Raw genomic sequence first — 23,431 nt, forward strand, 5'->3', positions numbered from 1 at the left:
CAGAGGGCAACCCTGCCGGGTGCCCCTCCCAAGTGGAAACGTGCGTGAAATGTGGCCATTTGCAACCACATGTGCCACAGGTGCCGCGTAGAGTAGCCGTATCCAAGATATTTAGTTCGGGCCGAAGCCCATGTGAGACAATACCTCGAAAAGGTAGACCCACTCCACCAGGTCGAAAGCCATCTTCGCGTCCAGGGCCAATATAACTGCACTATCACTAATTTGGTCCGCCCTCGCCAACACCCCATGGACCCTACGAAGATTGAGCGCCGTGTTTCTATGAGGCATGAACCCCGACTGATCTGGGTGGATAAGATCAGGCAGGTGGGCCAGCAGTCGGTTGGCCAGGAGCTTCGCCAAGATTTTACTCTCTGCATTAAGTAGGGAGATGGGGCGGTAGGATGAGCATTCCTCCCGAGGCTTGCCGGGCTTTGGTATAGCCACAATCGTGGCCGTCCGTTGATCCAGTGGGAGCTGCCCCCTCTCGCGGCATTCCTCATAGATTTTAATTAGATAAGGACAAAGGTCCTCAGAGCGCGCCTGGTACCATTCGACCGGAATGCCGTTCGGACCGAGTGCTTTTCCGGGTTTGAGCGCCCCTATGGCTATTCTCAGTTCGTCGGCGGTTAATGCCGCATCCAGGTCGGCCATAGCCTCCGGTTGCAGTTTCGGGATGTCTATGTCGCTCAGCGCACATTGGGCCATAATCGCGGTCACCTCCCTTTCAGGAGTATACACCTTTTCGAAGTGGGCCGCCAGTGCCTCCACTACCTGTTCGGGGTCAGTCAGCATCGCACCATTCCCATCTTTCACTTGCTGAATCCCTTTGGAGCTACCCCCTCTCTTATCAAGCCAGGCTAACATCTTTCCCGCCTTGTCACCTGCATCGTACACCCAATTCTGTGTCTCAGTGATATGTCCCTGTACTGTGAGACGTGCATGGTCTGTGTATAGTCATTGCTGGAGCGCAAGATTATGTGCTGTGTCTTCTGTGGGGTCAGCCTCGTGCGTGGTTGTGGCTGCGCGCAATTGGAGCTCGAGTGTAGATTGCTCAGCTGCTTGTTCCCTCCTATGCGCCGTTATGGAGCTTATAGCCTGTCCCCTCAACACTGTTTTATAGGCCTCCCAGAGAACCTCGGCGGACGCCACAGTCGATTCGTTCTCAACAAAGTATTGCTCCGTGGCCCTTTGAAGAGCCCTCCTGATTTTCGGGACTTTAAGGTAAGAGGCCTGAATAGGGTATATGCGGCGACGTGACTTTGTCTGGGTGGAAATGGTGAGAGTTAACGGAGAGTGATCTGAAATGCTACGGGGTGTATGTCTACTGTGTCTACTCGCTGTATCCCCTCCCCCAACGCCAAAAAATAATCAATGCGGGAGAGACTGTTATGGACTGTGGAGTGGAACGTGTATTGTCTGACCAGAGGGTGAACATGTCGCCAAATATCTATCAGTCCCAGTGCCTCTAGGAATCGCTGAAACCGGGAGGGTCCCCCCGGCAAAGCAGCTACCGGAAACCTGTCAAGCTGCGGGTCCGCAGCTGCATTGAAGTCCCCTCCCAAGATCACATCACCGTCCGGGAGAGATAACAAGAAGTCACCCAGGCTGGGAGCATCACTGAATGTAGGGACGGCGGAACATACACCGAAACCACTGTCAACGGACGACCGTCCCACTGCCCCACTACTGCCGCAAAGCATCCCTGATTATCGGCTTTCGTACTCAGTATAATGAAGTGCGAGGATTTTTTAATCAGGACACCCGTGCCCCGTGAACCAGATGAAAATTCTGAGTGTACAACCATCTTATACCCTCTCCTGTCTAAGGCCTTGGTAGCCCCTCCCACCAAATGAGTTTCTTGCAAGAGTGCTATTTCTGATTTACGTCGCTTCAGCTCAGATAGAACTAGGCCACGTTTCACCTTGTCCCCTAGGCCCCTTACGTTCCAGGAAAGTATTCGGAGGACGGAGCCACTAGTCTGCGCTCCATCCCGCCTCACGGCATTGAGTTGTTCATCCGCCATCTTTAATCACACAACACACGAAACGTCCAGAAGGAATCAAGCGCACCCGCAACAACACAATTCCAACAGTAACACACTTCACAGTTCTTGATCGACTTAGTGAATTTCCCATGAAAACAAACCAACCCCCCTCACCCCTTCCCACCCTGCCTCCCTGCTTAACGGACCTACAACTGCCCGCCACCCCAACTTAGCAGAGCGCTTAATCCATCCTGCAAACAGAGTACTTGCACGTCGGGGGAGAGTGTCCCCCAAAGCAGACGGCCCCCTTGCTGCCCTCGGGATGTCCAGGCCGGCGTCCAGAAACGACATAGTTGTGCAACCAATGCGCGAGGAAGTCAAAGTCTAAACAGTTCGCGGCCTGTTGATCTCAGCTGCCTCCGGCAGCCCCGGATAGGTCTTGCGTTGGCGATGCACTCGCACTCCTTCTAGCCGAAGTCTGTGAGCCGGGCCGGCTGTCGTTCTGGGGCCTGTTGCGTTGTCGGCCAGACGTGCGATCCACTGTGCGCCATCCCTCCAGCCAGTCCCTTGCCACCTCAGGAGAGTCAAAAAACCAGACCTTCTTGTCGGCCACCACTCGTAGCCGGGCCGGGTACATCATCGAGTACGGCAGTTCCTGTTCACGGAGCGTCTTCTTCACCTCCAGAAATGTTCTCCTCTTTCTCGTGACCTCCGCTGTGTAATCCGGAAAAAAGGATATGCGCGAGTTTTGGATCTGGATAGGTGGTGCCACCCTGGCCACCTGTAGGATCGTATCACGATCCCTGAAGTTGAAAAGTCTCGCCAGGATCGGACTCGGGAGGGCCCCTGGCTTAGGTGTTCCACCGGGTACCCTATGGGCTCGTTCTACTGTGAAGAAGTTGGAGAGTCCCTTGGGGGCTAGCTGATTTTTGATCAAATCCTCCACGTACAAGTCCATGGCCCCTTTAGTTTCAGATTCCGGGACCCCCAAAATGCGGACGTTGTTCCGCCTGGGGCGCCCCTCATGATCATCCAGTTTGTCTTTCAGGAGTTTATTATCAGCCTGCAACTTTTCCATCGCTACCTGTAGGTCAGAGACATCCTCCACCAGCGATTTGGCTACCACCTCCACCTGTTTAACTCTTTCACTCATCTTCTGGAGGTCCGCTCGTATCAGGGTCACCTCGGTAGCAGTCGCGCCCACCGTCGCCTGAACCTGCACAAGGGCGAGTAGGACATCTTCCAGGGTAGCCTTCTTAGCCCCATCATTGTCTGCGCCTTTGCCCAGAGATTTGCGCTGCTCCGACTGGGAAAGTGTCTGTTTGTCGTAGGCGAATTTGTCGAGCTTCGCCTGAGCGGCGGTTTGTCGGGGTCCCTTCCCCGCCATTGTGGTTCGACGTCTGAGCACTCTCAGTAGAAGGGTAAGCAGGCCTCCTTTGTCCAGTGGCGCCAAGGCGTCTTGGCAGAGAGACACGCCAGGTACAGTTTGCAAGTCACTAATAGCGTTTTAGACCCTTCGGCTGTGAGTCTGCATCAGCACTGGCAGACGAGGTGCAAAATGGCGGCGACTACGCAGTGACTTTCGAACTTCAGTTGTGGTAATCGCCGCCGTAATCCACTGCTCCGCCTTGGCACCGGAGAGTTAGAGCCAGAAGTTGAGTGACCAAGAAGGACCCGCCAGTCCGAGGGTCCGCCGGTGTCGATCTGCGGTCGCTGCGGGCACTTCCGTTAGGCCGCGCCGGTGAAGGTCCACTTCCGCCCGGATAGAACTCAACTCAGCCACCGCGGTTGCACTCTTGCCACCAGGCCGCACTTCTGAGATTAGCCAAAGTAGTTCCTTCTTCCTCTTCCCGGGGCGAAAACGCTCCCAAATTTCTCCTGCAGCCGTCGTTCGGTCACCGGACCCGGGACACCCCTTCTGGGTTAATTGTTGAGCGGATAGGCATGAGGATTGATGCGGGAAGCCGTCGCGCTACGGGAGCCTCTCTAGGTTGCTGCCGCCATCATCGGCTGCTAGCCACGCCCCCTTTCGTAGTATTTTTGGGACACAGCCTTATATGTTTAATCTGGTCAATTTCTTATGAAGTTCATAGATAATTTACCAGTTCAGATACTGGCTTGTTTATCTTACTGGAATTTTATTGTTCGGTACTGTAATTTCGTAATCTTAAACTCTAGAAAGTTAAGTTAACTGCTTTCAATTCAACAATGCTTTAATTGCTCTAATCATTTTTTTCTCCCTACAGGTTTCTTCTCTGTATTGTCTGACTTATTTGTCTTGTGGTCGTTTATCCTGAAGTCTCCCCCGCCTCACCTTGTGGAGTCTGGACATGTCATTGTTCCATGCGGCCTCCTCCCCCTCACCCTTTATATGTTTTGGACTACTTCTAGTTACAGTTTTTTTTCCTTTACTATCTTTCAAAGCAAGTTCTTTCTCCTTCACCTCTTTTCTGTCTTTTATTTCTAACTTATTTTCGCATACTGTGTCACTTTACCTATTCTCTTTCATTTATCTTGCCCTATTCTTCCACTTATATTTCCCTTACTTATTCTTACCTTATTATTCTTCTTTCAGTCTTACACATATTGCTTTTTCTTACCTTACAATACAATTGTCACATATAAACATACATCTTTATTTTTATCTTCCTCCCTCTCCAACAAGTTTGTTCTGTTTTACGGATAGTTGGCCGTTTTTTAAATATATTTCTTGTTGGCTTATATTTATTCTCTCATTCATCCCATTACTTTAAATCTTGTCTCTCAGAATGTCAGAGGTTTGCATTCACCTAATAAAAGGCAAAGAGTGCTGACTAATCTAGCCAAATTGGGTGCGGACATAGCTTGTTTGCAGGAATTCTATTTAACAGCAGAGTAATCAATAAAATTAAAGAGAGGCTGGGTTGAGGAGGTTTTTTTTACTCACCAGGAGATGGCAAGCGCAATGGGGTCCTAACCTTATGTCCTAAATCACTTTCTGTTAAATTACTGTCACAATGTTCTGATGAAAGAGGCAGACGGTTGTTTACTAAACTTTTGATTGGTAATGCTACAGTTTCTTTACCAAATATATACGCCCCTACGGTTGGTGATCCCTCCTTTTGGATATCCTTAGCTCAACAAATTGCAAATTGTATTTATGACTATTTCTACTACATATATATAGATGACTTTCTCCTTATTTGGACAGGGACAGTAGAAGAAATGAAGGAATTTTTTGATTATCTGAATACTAATGAAGTTCATATACGATTCTCTACAGCACACAATCTTGAACACCTTGTTTTTCTAGACATTGAATTGTTTGTTGAGAAGGGCAAACTGTATAGTAGAATGTTTCGTAAGGAGACGAGTTGCAATGCATTGTTACATGCGAGTAGCTGTCACCCTAAAAGTCAAATTAACGCCATCCCATATGGAGAGATGTTAAGAGCACAGAGAAACTGCTCAGAACAGCGAAACTTTGAAGATTAACCTTGATGACATGACATCTAGATTCAGAGCCAGAGGGTAACATGAGAGGGTCATTAATAAAGCAAAGACAAGGGCAACCAGACGTAAGAGGGAAGAGACCCTCAGGACTAAAATCAGATCTCCATTAACAGGAGACAAGCAAGAGATAGTCAGAATGGTCACTAATTTTGGTGAAGGGAGCCATAAACTATATGGACTGCTTTCTAAGTACTGGCACCTGTTGAGGAGTGATGGGGATGTCTCCCCATGTTTGGAAGAGAAACCCAGCATTACTTTTAGAAAAGGAATTACCTTATCCAATATTGTAAGTCCCAGCTACCCCAGAGGAGTAACAAACACAAATTGGTTAGGTAACCAATGAAAAGGTTTCTATTGTTGTGGCAGATGCAGCTCATGCAGATGGGCTGTGAGGAAAATTATAGTGGTCAGGGAGGATTGTATGTACATTAATTTAGTGCCCACTACGTGGGTGTTGTGGGGTTGTCTGGTAGCCGACCTCTTTTCCACCCTTTTGATGGACTGAATTTACTCGTGACACTGTTACTTTACCCTTACTTATGGTAGTGCGCCCTATCTAAACCTGGTTACCAGGGGTATTGAGTTTTGAATAAGGTAAGATCTTAATTCGGCTAAACCCAAAGTTCTATCTTGTGGGTAACAAAGTTTCACTGGGGGATTTAACATAGATAATGATGATCTGTTGTCGCCATGATTACGAGATTCACCCTGCTTGAAAATTTCAAGTGGAATGGCTCCCCTCAAATGACCAGTAAGTAGCTTACATTCAAGAGGGTAATAAATACTTGGGCAGTGACTCCGCTATCATGGGGCCTTCTAAAATATTTTTATGGATAATCCATTTGGGTCCTTGGCATTGGGAGGGGCCTTATTTAATACATACTTCTGCCACGTGTTCAACTGTTATTGTAACTGACAGTAGACAACCAATTTCCAATTCTATATATGTATGCTGTATTTGTAGAGTGTTAATCTAACAAAGGAAGAAGAGCAGTGTACATGGTTAAGGGCAAAGATAAGAGTCAACAAAATGCTGGAAGGGGTAGCTGAGGAGAGTAAGTGAACTTTTAATGCAAGGTGTTGTAGTAGTCTTTGAAGAAGGTGTGCTTTTAGCACCGTAAATTAGAGGAGCCATGGGGCGATCCACATGAATATGGAGAAAAAAGGTAAAAAAAATGAGTGAGTAAATAAAGGTCAGAACCATTGAACTGTGCATTCAAGTCGGTAGCCACTTAAGAAAAAACTTAAGTAATTAACATTCATACATTCTTTAATCTTAGGCCATGCTTTGTAATAAAATGGACACATGCGAAGTTGGATATTGATAGTTAACATACAACCAGTTTCATTGTCTACATGTTCTTAAGATGCTCATTTTATTTAAAGCATGGCAAGTACCACTGGAGTAACATTAGTTGGAATGTTGCTTCCTGTGCTTAATTTGTGCCAGTGGTTGCATCTAATGGGCATCAGCAGGTATTTTTGGGGACTGGGACCTATTTTTAATAATCAGACTGCAAACCACAGCAAGAGAGAGGATGAGAGAAAAGTAAGAAATAATATTGAAGAAAGGGATAGGAAAACAGTAACAAAAGATTAACGCAGGAATGTAAAACATTTCAAGAATCCGATAACGAGACAAGAAGCATTAAATGGTTAAGCACGGGTTACTGCCTGAGAACAGGATACTGCTTAGACGATTGCGTTTTGTTTTTTCAAAAGGCTGTAGTTCATTTCAACCGATTTAAAGTTTACCTGTTATATATGTCATCATCTTCTCCTCCCCATCCCCAATAATTGTTAGGTAGGCCGTTAATCCTTTGGTACTGAGCCTTGCTTAAAGCAGACACACCTCCGAAGAACTGGTTGTATGGCAACCTAGATGGACAAAAACAATAATCACAAAAGGTTAACCAGATTTGCGTTTTAGTACAGCTTAACAATATTTGCAATTCTACACGAACAAGGATTCACAACACATTGCATGGTGCCACCAACACGGCTTCTATCTCTTTTTGTTAGACTGTTGCAAAGGTATAAATGTTAAATGTGGTAATTCAGTCCAGTGTCTAGGTCCGACTTCGGATAATCTTATGGTGAACAGAAAGAGAGGGAAAATGACAAAAATATTAAACTGAAAATTATGGCTGATGTGCCACCGTATAACCTTTCGCCAATGAGTGAAACTGGTGAAAGACAAACAGTTGCAAAATGGCTAAGAGTGGCAAATCATCAGTACACATAAAAGGAGCAACAGGCATTGGCAATGCAAATAGGTCTGACTTAAAGCTGAAAGTGTCTTTTCGGTTATCAATGGGCTTAGGCCGTACTTAATTTTGAGTTGGTGGCTGCCACCGGCACTTATTTTTGGGGATCAGTACTTATTTTTCCTGAATGTGTTTTTCTCTCACTTACTCTCGGGAAATGTCCAAACCAGGGAAAGACGGGGGAATAGAGAGATGGAAAAGCCATCACAAAGAGAAAGCAGGAACCTGAAAGAGTGAGATAAGTGGGCGGGGAGAGTCTGGTTGTTGATTAAAGATGCATGAGGTGAATTTAAGATTATCAGCCTTGATATTTGGCAGGCCAGTGTCAGCAGCTTCAGGCACTGGCACTCTTAATTTCAAATTAAGCACTGGGTTTAGGCGCTCACTGAGACATAATGCATGCATTCTGTCAACTACTCATCTGTGAACTTATGAATCCATTCACTGCCTCATTATTGCATTCACTCACTTACATGACCACAATAAAACAAACACAAACTCAATAAAATATGTACAATAAAGCAAACGAAAATATAAACCATGCCATAAACATGGCAGGCACTTGCTTGCAATAACAAAATTAAACATTGCAGTGTGTCGCAGTATTACTATTGCTTTGTATGCAGTATATTGATGTTTTGAAGTTCCAAGATGGCTCCTGCATTTAGAACCAACATAGAAGCAGTAGCCAGGCAGGGTACAGCGTACTGCAAGTAGTGAAAGGAACAAGAAGCAAATGGCCTATTAGCACTGTCTGAGATGCAGTATGCTTTAGAAAACGAGAAGAGGGGAAGAAATGAAAAGGGACACATAAAAGAAAAACACTGGAAAGCTAAAGGACTGCCCCAGCAGCTTAGGAACAGATTCACACCTATTCTCAGGTAGATGTGCACATGATCAGACAAATGTCATTACTCAGGGCAAGAGAGTCAATGGCTTATGTGGGATGACCTATTGCCATATGATGTCATGGGTGGCAGCAGAATGTATATACGACTTAGAGATGCTCCATAATAACCCAAAAAGAACATGTGTAGTGGAAACAGCCACAGCAAACACGTTTTGTCCATATAATGGACTTCTTCAGGGTAGGTGTATTCACTGGGACAGGGCGGCCTAACATCCTCATTTTGGTGCGGTTAAAATGTATGACCCCTGAGAGGATGCATGATATTAATAGTCAAGGGATATGATTAATCCGTCTTCATCGTCCACAGTGATGCCAGGTAGATGCTACGATAAAAACAGGCCTGGAGGTGGTCTTGACAGTTGAAGGCTAATCAAATTAGTAATGGTGGTGAGGCAGACCAATAGGCTCTGTGAAACACTACAACTGGTGTATGACTGGCGTCAGCCTGCTGCACCGCTCTGTCCTGCAGAAAATCAGTCGTTCTATGGACAAAACGCATTGGCTGTGGCTGTTTACACTACACTACACGTGTGATAATTTCCAAAAAAAGAGAGAAAAAAGGAAATAAAGACAAGAATCATTACCTTGTTCTTTTTTAGGTCAAGCCTAGAGTCTGCGTGCATGTGCTGCTCTGAGAGACTTTATGTATCTACAATATGGGCTTGAACCAAGCCCATCAACGGACACTCACTCCCTGCTGTGCCAATCAGAAATGCTGGCCCCCTATTGATGGATTGATTTCCAAAGTCCCTTTCTTGGTTTCTTGTTTGGAGCCCAGGCAAGTTAGCTTAGTGAACATTTCTGTTGGCCAACCACGCTTTTAAAGGATTCTTTCTGTTAGAGCGAGTGATAGCCCCTCCTCCTGCTTCACTACTCACCCCAGGGATCCAATTTTACTACTGCTGTAATTAGTTGCAACTAAAAGCAAAGGATTCCAAGGACTTAGATTTTCGTTCTGACATGGTAATCCTTTCGACTTCCACTATTATGTGGAGTCTACATTTTCGCGAAACAGATAGCATGTATCCTTTTCATTACTTTCACAGGTCTTATTTCAATGGTATTTGCCAATTATTAACGTAACAGTTCTGAAGACTTTACTCAATGCTTTTCAACAAGGACACACTTATCTGGAGGTATTTCCAAGGGCTGTAGCAACGGGGGGAACAAGTGGGGCCAGGCCTGCCAATATTTCTGTCTGGTCCCCCTAAACCGGAGGCCTCTGTATTACTAGGACTTTTAAAATGTGGTTAATATTCTATTTTTTCCAGAGTAAACTGTAATTTCTTTATGGTGCTACTTTGTAGCCCGAACAGCAGATCTGTCCACGCGTGCCACAAAATCCTTCTTTAACATTCAGGTGCCCTGGATGCAGTTTCCATGTCTGACCTTCAAGGTTGTTGTGACCTTGCATCTTGTCTCTGTGGCAGCACCAATAGCAGATTATACTGAACCCTCATAGCTCTGCTTAATAATGGATTCTGTGACCGCATCCGTTGTTGGGTTTCAATCAATCATAGCATTTGTAAAGAGCACTTCATACCCGTGACGGTCTAAAGGCGCTTGGGGTGGGGGTGGGGGGGTGGAATGGGGGCAGCGCTGCTTCTGTTCGAAGAGCCAGGTCTTGAGGAGTCTCCTGAAGGTTAGGAGGTCTTCGGTCTGCCGTGGGCTGATGGGTAGGGTGTTCCACGTCTCAGCGGCGAGATGGGAGAATGATTTGCCGCCGGTGGTAACTCCTCGGATGCGGAGGACGGTGGCAAGGGCGCGGTCTGCGGAGCTGGCGGGCGGCGTTGTAGAGGCTGAGTCGTCTGTTGAGATACGCAGGTGTTCCTAGTACCGTCGGCCACCAGGAGTCGTCCCAGGCTGAGGGAGTGGAACCGAGGAAGAGGACCTCCATCTTGTCCGAGTTCAGATTCAATCGGCTGTTCCTCATCCAGTCGGTGACGGCCTTCATTCCTTCGTTGAGGTTGGTTTTTGCGGCCTTGGTGAGCGAGAGATCAGCTGGGTGTCGTCGGTGTAGTAGATGATGTTTAGGTCGTGTTGTTGGGCGGCATGGGCGATTGGTGCCATGTAGACGTTGAACAGCGTTGGGCTGAGGGATGAGCCTTGGGGTACGCCGCAGATCTTGGTGGTTTCGGAGCGGAATGGGGAGGGGCGGACGCTCTGAGTTCTCCCGGAGAGGAAGGAGGTGGTCCAGTCCAGAGCCTTCTCTTAGATTCCGGTGTCGTGGAGGCCTGCTCTTAGTGTGCGATGGCAGACTGTGTCGAAAGCGGCTGACAGGTCCAGGAGGATGAGGGCCGCGGTTTCTTTGTTGTCAAGCAGGAGCCTGATGTCGTCGGTGGCGGAGATGAGAGCAGTTTCAGTGCTGTGGTTGCTGCGGAACCCGGACTGGGATGGGTCCAGGATGTTGTTCTCTTCGAGGAAGTTGGTCAGTTGTTTTTTGACTGCCTTTTCGGTGACCTTTGCTGGGAACAGGAGGAGGGAGATAGGTCGGAAGTTCTTGAGGTCTTTGGGGTCTGACTTGGATTTCTTAAGTAAGGCGTTGATCTCTGTGTGCTTCCAGCTCTCCGGGAAGGTCGCTGTCTCGAAGGAGATGTTGATGGTTTTCCGGTGGTGGGGTGCAATGGTGCTGCTGGCTTTGTTGAAGATGTGGTGTGGGCAGGGGTCTTCCGGGGATCCGGAGTGGACGGTGTTCATGATATTGATGGTGTTGTCATCATTGATGTTGGTCCAGGCGCACAGGCGGTTGGTGGTCGTGGGAGCGGGGGGTGTTGGCGGTTGCCGGGGTGGTGACAGCGTCGAAGCTGTTGTGGATGTTTGCGATCTTGCGATGGAAGAAGGTGGCCAGTGAGTCGCATAGGTCTTGTGACGGTGGGATGTCGTTGGTGTTGGAGCAGTGGATGGAGAGTTCCTTCACGATGCTGAAGAGCTCTTTGTGGTCTCTGAAGGCGGTCATTTTGGCGGATCTGATGAGTTGGTGGTGTCGGCGGGTCGCGTTCCTGTGGGCTGTGTGGCTTTCCGGTGTTCTTTCGCGGGTCCAATTTTTTTCTAGTTTTCGGCAGGTTCGCTTGGAGACCTGGAGGTCTTCGGTGAACCAGTTGACTCTCTTGCTAGTGTGGGTGTTGAGGGGCTTCTTGAGCGGGGAGAGGGTGTTGGCGCAGTCATTGATCCATTGTCTGAGGCTGCGGCTTCGGTCGGGTCTGCGGGTGGGCTCTGGGCGATGGTTGGCTGGTCATCGGTGATCTTGCCCCAGCTGCGGCGAGGTGTCTGCTGGGTGCGGTGGTGTGTGGTGGGTTTCCGGAAGGTGAAGTGGATGCAGCGGTGGTTGGTCCAGTGGAGTTCGGTGGTGGATCGAAGATGACGTGGGAGCTTGCTGAAAAGATGGAGACTAGCGTGTTGCTGGCAGAGTGCGTGGGTGTTCCGACGAGTTGTCTGAGTCCGAGGTTGCCGATCAGGGTGGAGGATTTGTCGTTGTTGTTGTTCTCGAGGTGGAAGTTCAGGTCCCCGAGGAGGATGTAGTCTGTGGAGGCGAGGGTGTGTGGGCTGATGAAGTCAGCGATAGAGTCGCTGAACTGTGGTCGGGGTCCGAGGGGTCTGTAGAAGAGGGTACCTCCGAGGGTGGTGTGCGGGTCAGTGTGGATCTGGAAGTGCAGGTGTTCGGCGGTGCGGAGGGTGTCACCGGGGTCTGTTGATATTTTGAGAGTGTTTCTGTGAACGATGGCAATTCCTCCTCCTATTCTGTTGGTGCGGTCCATGCAGGTGATCTTGTAGCCTTCCGGGATGGCTATGGCGATATCCGGTCCTGAGGAGGCGGTCAGCCAGGTCTCCGTCAGGAAGGCGACATCTGGGGCGTTGGTGTTGAGTAGGTCCCAGAGTTCGACCACGTGTGGGCGGGCAGAGCGGGTGTTGAGCAGGATGCATCTGAGGAAGTTGGGATTCTTGTTGAGGAGGTTGGCGGGCCGAATGCTGGTGAAGCTGCAGTTCCGGCAGGCGAAGGGTCCTTGGGTGCGCTTTGGGGCGGCCAGGCAGCAGGTGCGTGATCGTCAGGTGTTGAGTGCGTGTAGGGTGCTGAAGTCGTAGCGGAGGCGGGCAACGTGGTGTGTGCAGGGGCCAGGGGTCCTGGCGCTGGGCGTGGATAGGCGCAGACGGGCTTGCCTTAGGCGCGGCCGCTGCGTGGCCTCCATATGAAAGGATGAGGGAGGGAAGAGCAGCTGGGAGGCGGGAGCGGGGTGGTGAATGGGAATGCAGGGGGGCGGGGCAGCAGGGGACGTTGCGGCGGGAACACGGAGTGGGGAGCGGGCGGGGGTCACACGAGGCAAGGGGGCACAAGGGTGTAAAGAGAGAAAACAGAAGAGGCACAGTAAATACAAATGAGCAAGAAGCAGGCAGTATTAGCGGGGCACAAACCAGTTACGAGCAGCAGCAACAGGGGCTGAGGTCACACAAGGGGGCTGCGTGGCGGTGAGGGGAGCGACCTGCTTGGTGACAGGATCAAGGGTTTTAATGCGTGTGTGATCATGCATTTATATTGTCAATTAGCATGTATCATATACTGGTCTGCTAGTTTTATATGTGCTTGTGTGTGTGCCCGAGTGGAAGTTGCCTGCATTTTAGTGCCTGCTAGTTTGTGTAGCATATTATTTGTTTTTACTGCCTAATGTGGGCCTCAAATCTTCTGGTCGTAAATAAGCACATCCTGTGTATAAAAACCAGACCTATTGGCTTTATCAGGTAATGCATGCTATATTTGCAAGTCAAGTTAAGGATTATTGTATGGCAGATTAATCCTTTGTTAATGACTAATAAAACCAAATGTGTTATTTTGCAATGCGTGCGTCAGTATAACCGCACCCGTTCATGTTTCACACACTGTTCTCACAGTAGGTTGTTATGAATTGAAAATATTGCTTTTGTTGTTTGAATGAGGCACACAGCACACTGGCACGGAAAAAAATAACTATTGAATAGTCCGACATTGAACATAAATATTCAAACCATGTTACAAAATAGGCTAGTTCGGCTGTGATGAAAGATACAGTGCTGCTTCTGAGTTCACTGGATCTTGTGAGCTGTCCTTCGACCTACTTTTGCCCTGAAAGTGTTCAACTGGTAAAACTAGTCTTCTATCCACTCCCAGTACACAGTGGTAAAGGCAGTTCTTTTGAACCACTTAAGTGGGATAGGAATCCATTCATTTGTAAAGTGTAACTAATCAACAAGGTACTTATGCGTAGCAATCACACCACACAGGAGACTTTCTCTCAAAGTTTTAACTCTCTTGTGTTCGCATGCTGTGCCCCCACAACCAGTTTCTGTCTTAGCGCTAAAACGCCTTATGCTTGTTGCAGCTCTTTCTCTTCGCTCCCCCGTAGCTACTTTAAGCTTTAATTTTTTTTTTTACTATGAACCAATAATGGTGCTGTTGTGTTTAATCTAATGTATATGTATGTTTATTTAGTTGTTTTGCCTGTTGCCGACGCATTGCACTTTATCCTCTTCAGACGGTTTGAGACAATGTAAGCAGGTGGAATTTCAGAACATAAATGTCATAGATTATCAAAAGCAAACAGTGCATTATATGGCCTGAGAATCGTGCATCATGGCTGAGTGCACGTGTAGGGCTGCACATTTGGGTGGACCGGTGCTTTTTGAAGATTGATGGGCAAAGAAAGAACGTTCAAACGAACCGGTCGGTAGCCCGTTAACTTCACTTTTGTAGCTCTTAGTTTCACTACTCCATCTTACAGCACATGTGGGCCCCCTCCCAATACTTAGGCCATCAACTTGCTTTCTTTTACGTACCCCAGTATCACTCCGGACCACCTCAGCACCAGTACAGCATCAGCACAGCACCATCTCAGCAACAGCACAGTAACACATCAGCAACAGCACAGTAACACATCAGCAACAGCACAGTAACACATCAGCACAGCACAATCTCGGCATCAGCACAGCACCACAGCATCCAGTGCACCACAACACTGTAGCACCAACCATCAACGTAGCACCACCTCAGCATCAGTGCAGGTAGCACTACCTCAGCACCAGTCAACCTCACTTAGCACCACTGCAGCACCACCTAAGTGTCACTCAACAGCACTAAAGCACAATGACACCAGGACTGCACCACCTCAGCATTACTCAGCACCAGCACAGCACCTCCTCATGAGCAGTGAAGCAGTACCTCAGCATCAGTGCAGCACCACTACCTTAGCATCAACGCATCTGCACAGCATTACCCAGCACCAACACAGCATCAGTCAGCATCACTGCACCATCTCAGCCTCACTCAACACTACCACAGCACCACCTCAGTATCAGCACAGCGCCACCTTAGCACCAGTGTAGCATCACCTTAGCACCAGCATAGCACCATCTCTGCATCACTCGGCACCATCTGAGCACAGCAACACTAGAGCACCAAAGCATCACTTTACATCACTGAACACCACCTCAGTATCACTCAGCACCACCTCTGCACAAGCACACCACCACCTCAGCACCATGTCAGTAGAACGCTGCATCACCTGAGCACCACCTCAGCACAGCATAATCTCAGGATCAGCACAGTACCCCCTCCTAATCATTGGTGCACCACCACCAGTGCAGCACCAACTCAGTATTAGTGCAGCACCACCTCAACATCAGCACAGCACCACCCTTGCAACCCCACCTCTACCAACACAGCAACACTTCAGCATCAGCGAAGTATCACCTCCGCATCACCGCAGCACCCCCTGAGCACCAGCACGGTACCATCTTAGCATGACTCAGCAGAAACTCAGCAGCAATCAGTAGTACCTTAGCATCAACTCCACATCAGCACACCACAACCTCACTCAGCACCACCTGAGTATCATTGAGCATCACCTCCGCACCACCTCAGTCTGCCCTCGAAATCTGGGGTCTGTTGATTCTAGTATCCGTCCGCTACTGATTCTTACAACTGTGATGTTGTAAAAATCGTGCTCAATAGTGTTTCATCTCACAGTCAAATCCAAGTGCACTGTAATGTTCGAATGAAATGAAAAGAAAATGAGATGAAATGAAATGCTATTAAAGTATGATTTGTACAACATCACAGTTTGAGCACCGGGATATGAATCTGTTTTGGACTATGGGGTTATCCAGCATAATTGTATATCTACCGCAGTTCGTAATAATAATACAGGTGCATTGTGGAAACAGTAGTACTGCACTGTGTCATGTGATCATTGTGATTGAAGATGTGCGATTTTACAGATTGTGAATTGCCTCACCTGTGAACAAGGCCATATTCAACGGCCGAAATGCGTCAGGGTTGATGTACTGCCTTTCCTGAGACACATTAAAGGCCAGTGTGGCACTGAGTTGGGCTTCGCTTTTCTTCTCTCTCTCTCTATATATATATATATATATATATATATATACAGCGACATATACAGAAAGAGAGGGAGAGAGAATTTGGAAATACTACAATCTAAGCAGCAACGTAATGGTACCACAAATGATTTATCATCATAACCAACAGACTACTGTAATAAGCATAAACTTTCCCACAAGTGTCAACCATCAGGCATACAGTCATGAAATTACAAATGTCTACAAAATGACAGTTAGCAAAACAAAGGATTATCCCTCCTAAAAGGATCCAAGAGAGATCATCACAGTGCAAATCTTCCATGCGAGTAACCAATACCAAAACCCTTGCCTGCTGTGATATCTGCCAGATTGCTTGTAACAAAATATCCCACAGCAGGCTTTATCACAGAGTTTAAACTAACAACCCCTTAAATGCCTATTAATTATAGCATGGTTTGTACAGTTAATATGGCAAGCCTACTGCCTTTATGGTAACTTTTAATCACAAACAGATCAGGCCTATAGCCTTGATCAATGGCTTGCCGCCATGACCATCTCGGTCCTGTTTTGAGCATAAGCTTTCCCACGAGACAACAAGCATTTACAATGCAACGGTTTCGCCTTTGTAAAAGTTAGAGCTATTGGCATTGTAAATGACAATTTTTTTATTTATGTGTTTTGTTTTTGAAAACTGATAAATAAATGGCATTGTCATTTACAATGCCAATAGCTATTGCAATAGCGAGACCTATTGCATTTGCACCCACACACACACAGAGCCACCCACACACACACACACAGAGCCACCCACAAACAGAGCCCCACACACACAGTACAGAAAATAAGTTGAGGACTGTGCACCAACGCTCTGTAATGAGTACACATTTGTAGGCAGCTGCACACTGTAAAGAATGCATGCTTATTTTGTACATATATATTCAACCTAGCTCGTTCACATATTGTAAGCACTCTGCTATGTCACCTATACTGAGCAGATCTATGTCACCAAAATACACTGCAAGCACCTACCTATGTAGCCTATGATGTGCAGTTCAACTACCATACCCTACACATGAAGCTTTACCATACCCTACACATGAAGCTTTATAGCAAAACACAGTGCATGCCAAGGCCCGTCAACCACGATACACAGTGCAAAATCAGCTCCACCAGCTGGAAAACAAAAACCTAGCTGCCAACCATAATATTTTTCTGAACCTGCTGACATCTGTGTCATACTGAGCACTCAGCTTACAGACACGGGGCATTACGCACATCAACCTAGAGTGGGTAAAATACAATATTCCACCGCCCAATGGGGCACACACAGGTTTCTCAACTGGCATTCACCGTGGCCCTGTAGGCACAGGGGTGCCAGGTTTGGCACGGCAGCCAGGCGTGTATATGTGCACACAGTAAAAGACCTGCTCCGAACATGGAGCCAATAGAAAGTTTGTTTTTAGTTTTCAGCGTCAGCCAAGACTTTTCCATTTAGTTAACATTACATGTGTGACATACTTCCTTATATGGTCTTTCACCCAACCCTCTTCATCCATTGGTCTGTTATTGTTGTCATTCAGATATTGCTTCCTCCCATTGGCTCATTTCAATGTGAGTGACGGCATTCAACCTCCTACAGCAGCACATCCATACACAAAGTGATTTTTTTGAGTTCAGACCTTTTTTTTTTTAGGAAAGGGCCCGGCAGCTTTCACAATATTACAGATTTACAAAACCACTGGCAAAACCAAGCAGGTATCGTCAAAGCCTGGCAGGCAGGCCGGACCTATTGGCTTTGCCTGTGCTCGTTTATTATTCACCCCTGGAGCATGGGACTGGGTGCATCATGCATGCACTGTTCACGGGGGGAGTTTATACCGCAGATCACAGGCGCTTCCAGTGTGCCGCTGGCCTGGCACGCTGCCACCCTGCCCACATAGGGGAGCCCCCCCCCCTTCCTGTGGGAGAAGGGGGGGGGTGCATAAACATGTCTCACATGAGACGCATTATGTTTTAAGAAATGCGGTTAGTGAACATTTTACAAGGTTTAATTTTTCTCATTTTCATTAAAACATGTATTGCGAAGACATACACGAGAAATACGTGCAATGGGTTTATAAATCACTTCGAATCTGCCCCCCCGACCCCCCTTTTCATGTGTAGTTGTGCCGCCTGCTATCTGAACATTACAGTGCGCATTTTATAGAGCTTGTTCGCCGCCTCGTGGGGCTATTTTCTGCACAGGAGGAGGCACCGGCCCTACAATACTCGTAACAAGAGTTTTTTTTATGCCAGGCAGAAAGTGGGCCATTACACGTAGGAAAAGGGGGGAAACTTCAGCATTGTTTGAGGAAACAAAACGTTTCTCTGGTGGAGGCTGTAATGTTGCCTTATTAACTCATATTGGATTCACTGCGAAATACATTCGACAAAAGGCACACATACTCCTGGTCCAACGACAATCTATTTTTAATTCATAAATACCATTTTCGAAGTTAGCAAATATTTGGGGTCGAAAAGGGGGTGAGTAATGGGGTTCGGCACCGCAAGACATTTGCCTTTATGACCTTAATATTAGCCACGATTTCTGCACTCCTCACATCTCACCTGGTTAAGTTCACACACTAAAAGCGCTGCGAGTCCGAACAGGTGTTAGCAGGGGCTATAGACATGCAGACCGCAGGATATAAAACTCCAGCAAGGGATGCCCATTTGTTGAAGGTCCCTAAACTGCGCCCCCGTATTTCTGCAGACCGCCCCCCTAAGGGCACCCCTTGTACCCAGTTAGCTCGGCTCAAGGGTCACCCGTATGGAAATATATTTACTAAATTGCTGCATGCCGTGTAGAACCGCATATCAAACGTATGGAAAAATATTCAAAACAGAAGACACGGACAGCGGGGGGGGGGGGGGGGGCTAACGGGCACCCGCACAGCGGGAGGGGGGGCGGGAACAGGCACACAGACAGCAGGAGGGGGGTGGGAACGGGCACAATCAAACAGCGGGAGGGGGGCGGGAACGGGCACAATCAAACAGAAGGCAAGAAAAATAAAACAAAAAAACAAAGCACTCACCTGGACTTCTTCCGGCGGCGGTCGGCCTGCGGAGTTGTTGATTTAAAAAAAAATGTTTTGCTGCCGGGTAGCTGTGTCATTTATGTCATAGTGATGGTCCTTGTGGGCCTGAGTGGCATTGAGAGAGTCTACCTGTTCCAACACAATGCCTGCTAACTGCCGGCTCTGGGTTTTCCATGCTGGCACCCTGCGCGAGAGTGCCACCTGCTTGCACTCGAGGGCTGTGGACCCGGGTGAAAGTAATAATTAACATCATTGGGGAGTAATTAACTCGTAGTGCTGAGAATAAACATTGGGGGCAGGAGCTATGAGAGCAAGGTGTGCTTCCCTCTGTCTTTGGCCAGCATGCTAGCAGAGCTTGATCTCACAACAAAGGGCTGAGGACATTTCGATGATTGAGTTGTCGTCCCTCATAATTTTGTTTAGCAAAGGACATAGTAAGGGATTCTATAACATCCGGGATGTTTAAAGTGGCTATGGAGCAGGTGGAGTCTCGTAGTGGGGTTAGAACAGAGAACTTATTTTTACCAAAAAAATCCTCTAATGATACATTCTTGCCAGTTTCGTTTAGGTGTTATTTGATTTATTGCTGCCACAAATGGAGCGGTCAACACCGGGCAGTTTATGGATTTGCAGATCAGAGTTGTTTTGCCTCTAAGCCTTGCTGGCAGCCGTCGTGGTTCTTGAACTAGCAGCGCTAATGGTCCAAGCTAGTTGACGCCCAAGCGATTGCATGTGCTTTTTTAGACTGCTTGTTAGCGTGCAGCACTCTCCTTTTGGCATTTGCATTACCTCGCCGTTGGCAGAACAGTCTGTGCAACAACTTCCACCTAACAAAAAATTGAGTTTACTTGCTTGGACCTTGTACCGTGTGTACCTTAGTGTAACAAGGTCACAAGTAAATCACGTAGTGTAAACCGGACCACTATTGCACATGAGAACCATCTTGTGACTCACGTGTAACAACTACTAACACAGACAGCGGGAGGGGGGCGGGCAGGCACACGGAACACTGGACAGAATCGTTTTTTTTCTAGGTCTCTTTAAACTGGTCACACGGACAGCGGGAGGGGGGCGGGCGGGCACACAGACAGCGGGAGGTGGGCGGGCGGGCACACAGACAGCGGGAGGGGGCGGAAACGGGCAGCGGGAGGGGGGGGCACTCACCTGGACATTGATCCGGCAAATGATCAAAACATGGCGTCGAAAAAAAAAAAAATAACATCCGCCCACAGCCACATGACGTGCTAATTAACTGCAGCGGGACTCCCACATTCTGCGGGACACAAACCCCGCCCACGGCCGCATGACGTTGCGGAGGGAAGAAATCGCGGGAACGCCCACGAATCTGGTCCGGCCATGACGTACAGATCTCTGTTCCAATGGCTAGCCTCCATTTATGGAGCTAGCCAATGGAACAGAGGGGCGGATTCAAGCCACACTCTTTCTAACATTAGATTTCGCCTGCGCCGAAAAGCTGCGCAGAGCGCAGCCTTCGGCGAGGCGAAACTTAAAAAGGATTTTAGTTGGACATTCAGGTTTTACATCCACCACAGTCATCTTTTGCATTCCTTACTGTGCTTTGAGAAGAGATTATATGTGCACTTCAGATCCGTCCAATCTGTAGGTTTTATGTTCAAAAGCAGGTTGTAGTCTGTTTAGCTACCTTGGGAGAGACTGATTTTGATGTGAGACAAACCAACCCCAACTCCCTTGTCCAAACTTGCTCCTAGCAGGCAATCCTGTTCCTCTTCCTTTCTTTCGGGTCATGATCTAGCAATGCCCCACTCCACCCTGGCACTTGAGAAGCCGACATTCATGACACAGGCAAGTGCTTGGAAATTGACCCAATACCCTTCAGATGGATTGCAATGTTGGATACGACATGCAAGAAAAAGCCTCCAGGAATGAATGCAACGGTCAGGTGAAGCCTCTCGAAATACAGCAGTGCCTATGATCATGGGGATCTGTTTGGCAAAGTTCTTCTTCCGGAGGAAGATGTGGGTGGCGCGGGCGTTTCTTGGCGTGGAAAAGGGATGACTGTGTGTGGGTCAACTACCTATAAAAGGTGGGGGTTAAGAGTTGGGCAGCCTCTTTTGTTGAATGACCTCCAAGCACCTCCTCACGTGATCCCTGCCAGTCAGTATTCCCATCAACATATCCCTTTCAGGTTTGGGAGTTTTCAGTTTTAGGGGTTGCATTGTTGTAATAGAAGCGTTTTTATGGCTTGTTTACAGTTGCATGGTTGATACTTTTCTTCTTCTAGAACTGTAGTATTTTGGGGCGGGAGGATTATGGTTAGCAATGCAGCTCACTTCAGAAACAATTCTGTATTATTGAATTTGTATGATTGGCTGTTTTCATCTTGAGCCTCCAATGGGGCATTTGGGAGCCTTACAAATATTTTGGTTGAGGGTGGGTGCTGCCACAGCAGTGTCTGGCCCGCATTTGGCTGGGGGCTCCATTGTTTTAGCTCTTTTGGGTTTTGAGGGATGTGATCTGTGCCAGGGTATCCATTATTGGTCCGGCTGCTCAGCCCATCTCTTTTCTTGAGGCTCGGGGCCCTACAGGGGTGGCTTACTTCTGGCATGGTTATTTTAGATTTGTATCCGAGTGACTCTGAGGAAGCAATATTTTGGGGGACTTTCTTATTACGGGTGGGATCTTTTATCTGGTTTCTGGGGATGTTAAGAACCAGGAGAAGAGTCACATAGTGGGCTCACGAAAATTGTGAATTGGGCTGGATAAATTAACATGTCTACTTTAGCGTCATCTGTATGGGGAGCATTAATATTTGCCAAGAACTGTAATTTGTTGATTGGTGAAGTAATTGTCAGTCATTAATGTTTTCCAAAATATGTTCTTGTTAAAAACACGGCGAGAGATGTTTATCTCTAACAAAAGAATTCTGCCTCAGGTCAGGTCTTGTGTCGGCTGATTGTTCCTTGGGGCTCCACGCGGCACTTCCGGGGTCCCTTTCTTATGTTAGTGATACAAAGTTATACGATCCGAATGACCGCTCAGCTACAGAACGCGTTTCTTCGGTGTAATGTGACCTGCAGATCACGATTTTGAATAGCTGCAAGTCAATTGGGGGCTATCATCCTTCCAAGGTTGAAAAAGTAAGTATTGCCAAGCTAGATATTAGTGACACACACACACACAGGTGCTGCTTGAGTAATGACAATATTACGAAAATGCAAATAAGCACTGCCTGGTAGACCCTAAAAGTGCAAAGAGCGAGCCAAACGAGGTAAAGCGCATTTCAAAGAACCTAAACACACGTTTTTGCACGCGCTGTTAAAAAGCCACTTCAGTCCCACCCCTCTCATCTCCTTCCTTCCGAGAGAGACTGACCTCTCCGCAGCCCTACCCTCCCATTTCCACCAGATTCCGTTGTTGGCATATGGGTGTTTGGATTTATACAGATACACTGAGATAAAAGCTCCTGTGGCTGACAAGTAGGCCCGGTTTTGCACGTGTGACGCACGGCACAGGCAAGTGCTAGATTAAAGAGACATAAGGTGGAATCAAGACGACCCGTCTTGGTATTTGCCCCCCGCCCCCCCCCCCCCCAGCCCACCGCGAAATTCGTAGCACGGTCAGGCGGCAGGTTTCTAAACAAAACCTTTGGCTCCGGCACCTATCGGTGAACAAATTAAGCATGACGTACTGCGCGACATCCAGCCAGTCCCTACAGACAATGGGAAGTTCTAAATTGGAAGACCCTGAAAGTAAATTGACATTAGCTAAAAGCTCATGGTAGGTTTTCGAAGAAAGGCATCTACAAGGCCAACTGGCGGCTCTGAATTCCTGCTAGTTCTAGTTGTATCGTATCTTGTCATTTTGAAGGGAGCGAAAGATGGTCTAAGTAAAGGAGTCTATTCTTGTCATTTTTTTATTAACAACAGTAACTACGTTGTTTTCTGCCAGACGTATAGTTTTTTTTGTCTAAAGCCCATATGCTTCCCTACATCTGGATGGAATACATCATTGCAGTCGGTCAAGTGGATTTTCGAGAAAACACCTCTCTGCAGGTGCCCCCAGGCTTCGTATCACAGAATCGGAATCCCGGCTGCTTAGATCGGAATGTCCGCGTGAAATAAACTGCAAATGCTGTCGCGGTTTTTACTCATTTGAATTTTGAAATTTAGCAATATTCGATCGTATGCAAATACGTAAAAGGTCAGATTTTAAGCAAACCTGTAGGCTCGTGAATTGACTCAAATGCTGCTTTACAGCGCTTGGAACAATCTTAACTGAACTGTCTCCTCCCACGGAACACGAGACATACCGAGTTCTTTAGAAAAAAAGAAAATAACACGTCGTAAAGGGTTGTTTTCAGTTCACCCCACCACGCTCC

At 47.5% G+C, this 23,431-nt stretch overlaps 1 protein-coding gene across 1 annotated transcript in view; it reads right to left on the reverse strand.

Moving 5' to 3' along the window:
* B4GALT1 (beta-1,4-galactosyltransferase 1) overlaps positions 1–23,431 on the reverse strand; it is a 503,885-nt gene that overhangs the window by 95,561 nt on the left and 384,893 nt on the right. Inside the window, exon 4 of the mRNA XM_086961693.1 lies at positions 7,232–7,354. Within this exon, the coding sequence (XP_086817819.1) occupies positions 7,232–7,354 (123 nt within the window). The remainder of the gene's footprint in view (positions 1–7,231; positions 7,355–23,431) is intronic.

The sequence above is a fragment of the Lissotriton vulgaris genome, chromosome 3_1 (genome assembly GCF_964263255.1).
Source record: "Lissotriton vulgaris chromosome 3_1, aLisVul1.2, whole genome shotgun sequence".
Classification (NCBI taxonomy): Eukaryota; Metazoa; Chordata; class Amphibia; order Caudata; family Salamandridae; genus Lissotriton; species Lissotriton vulgaris.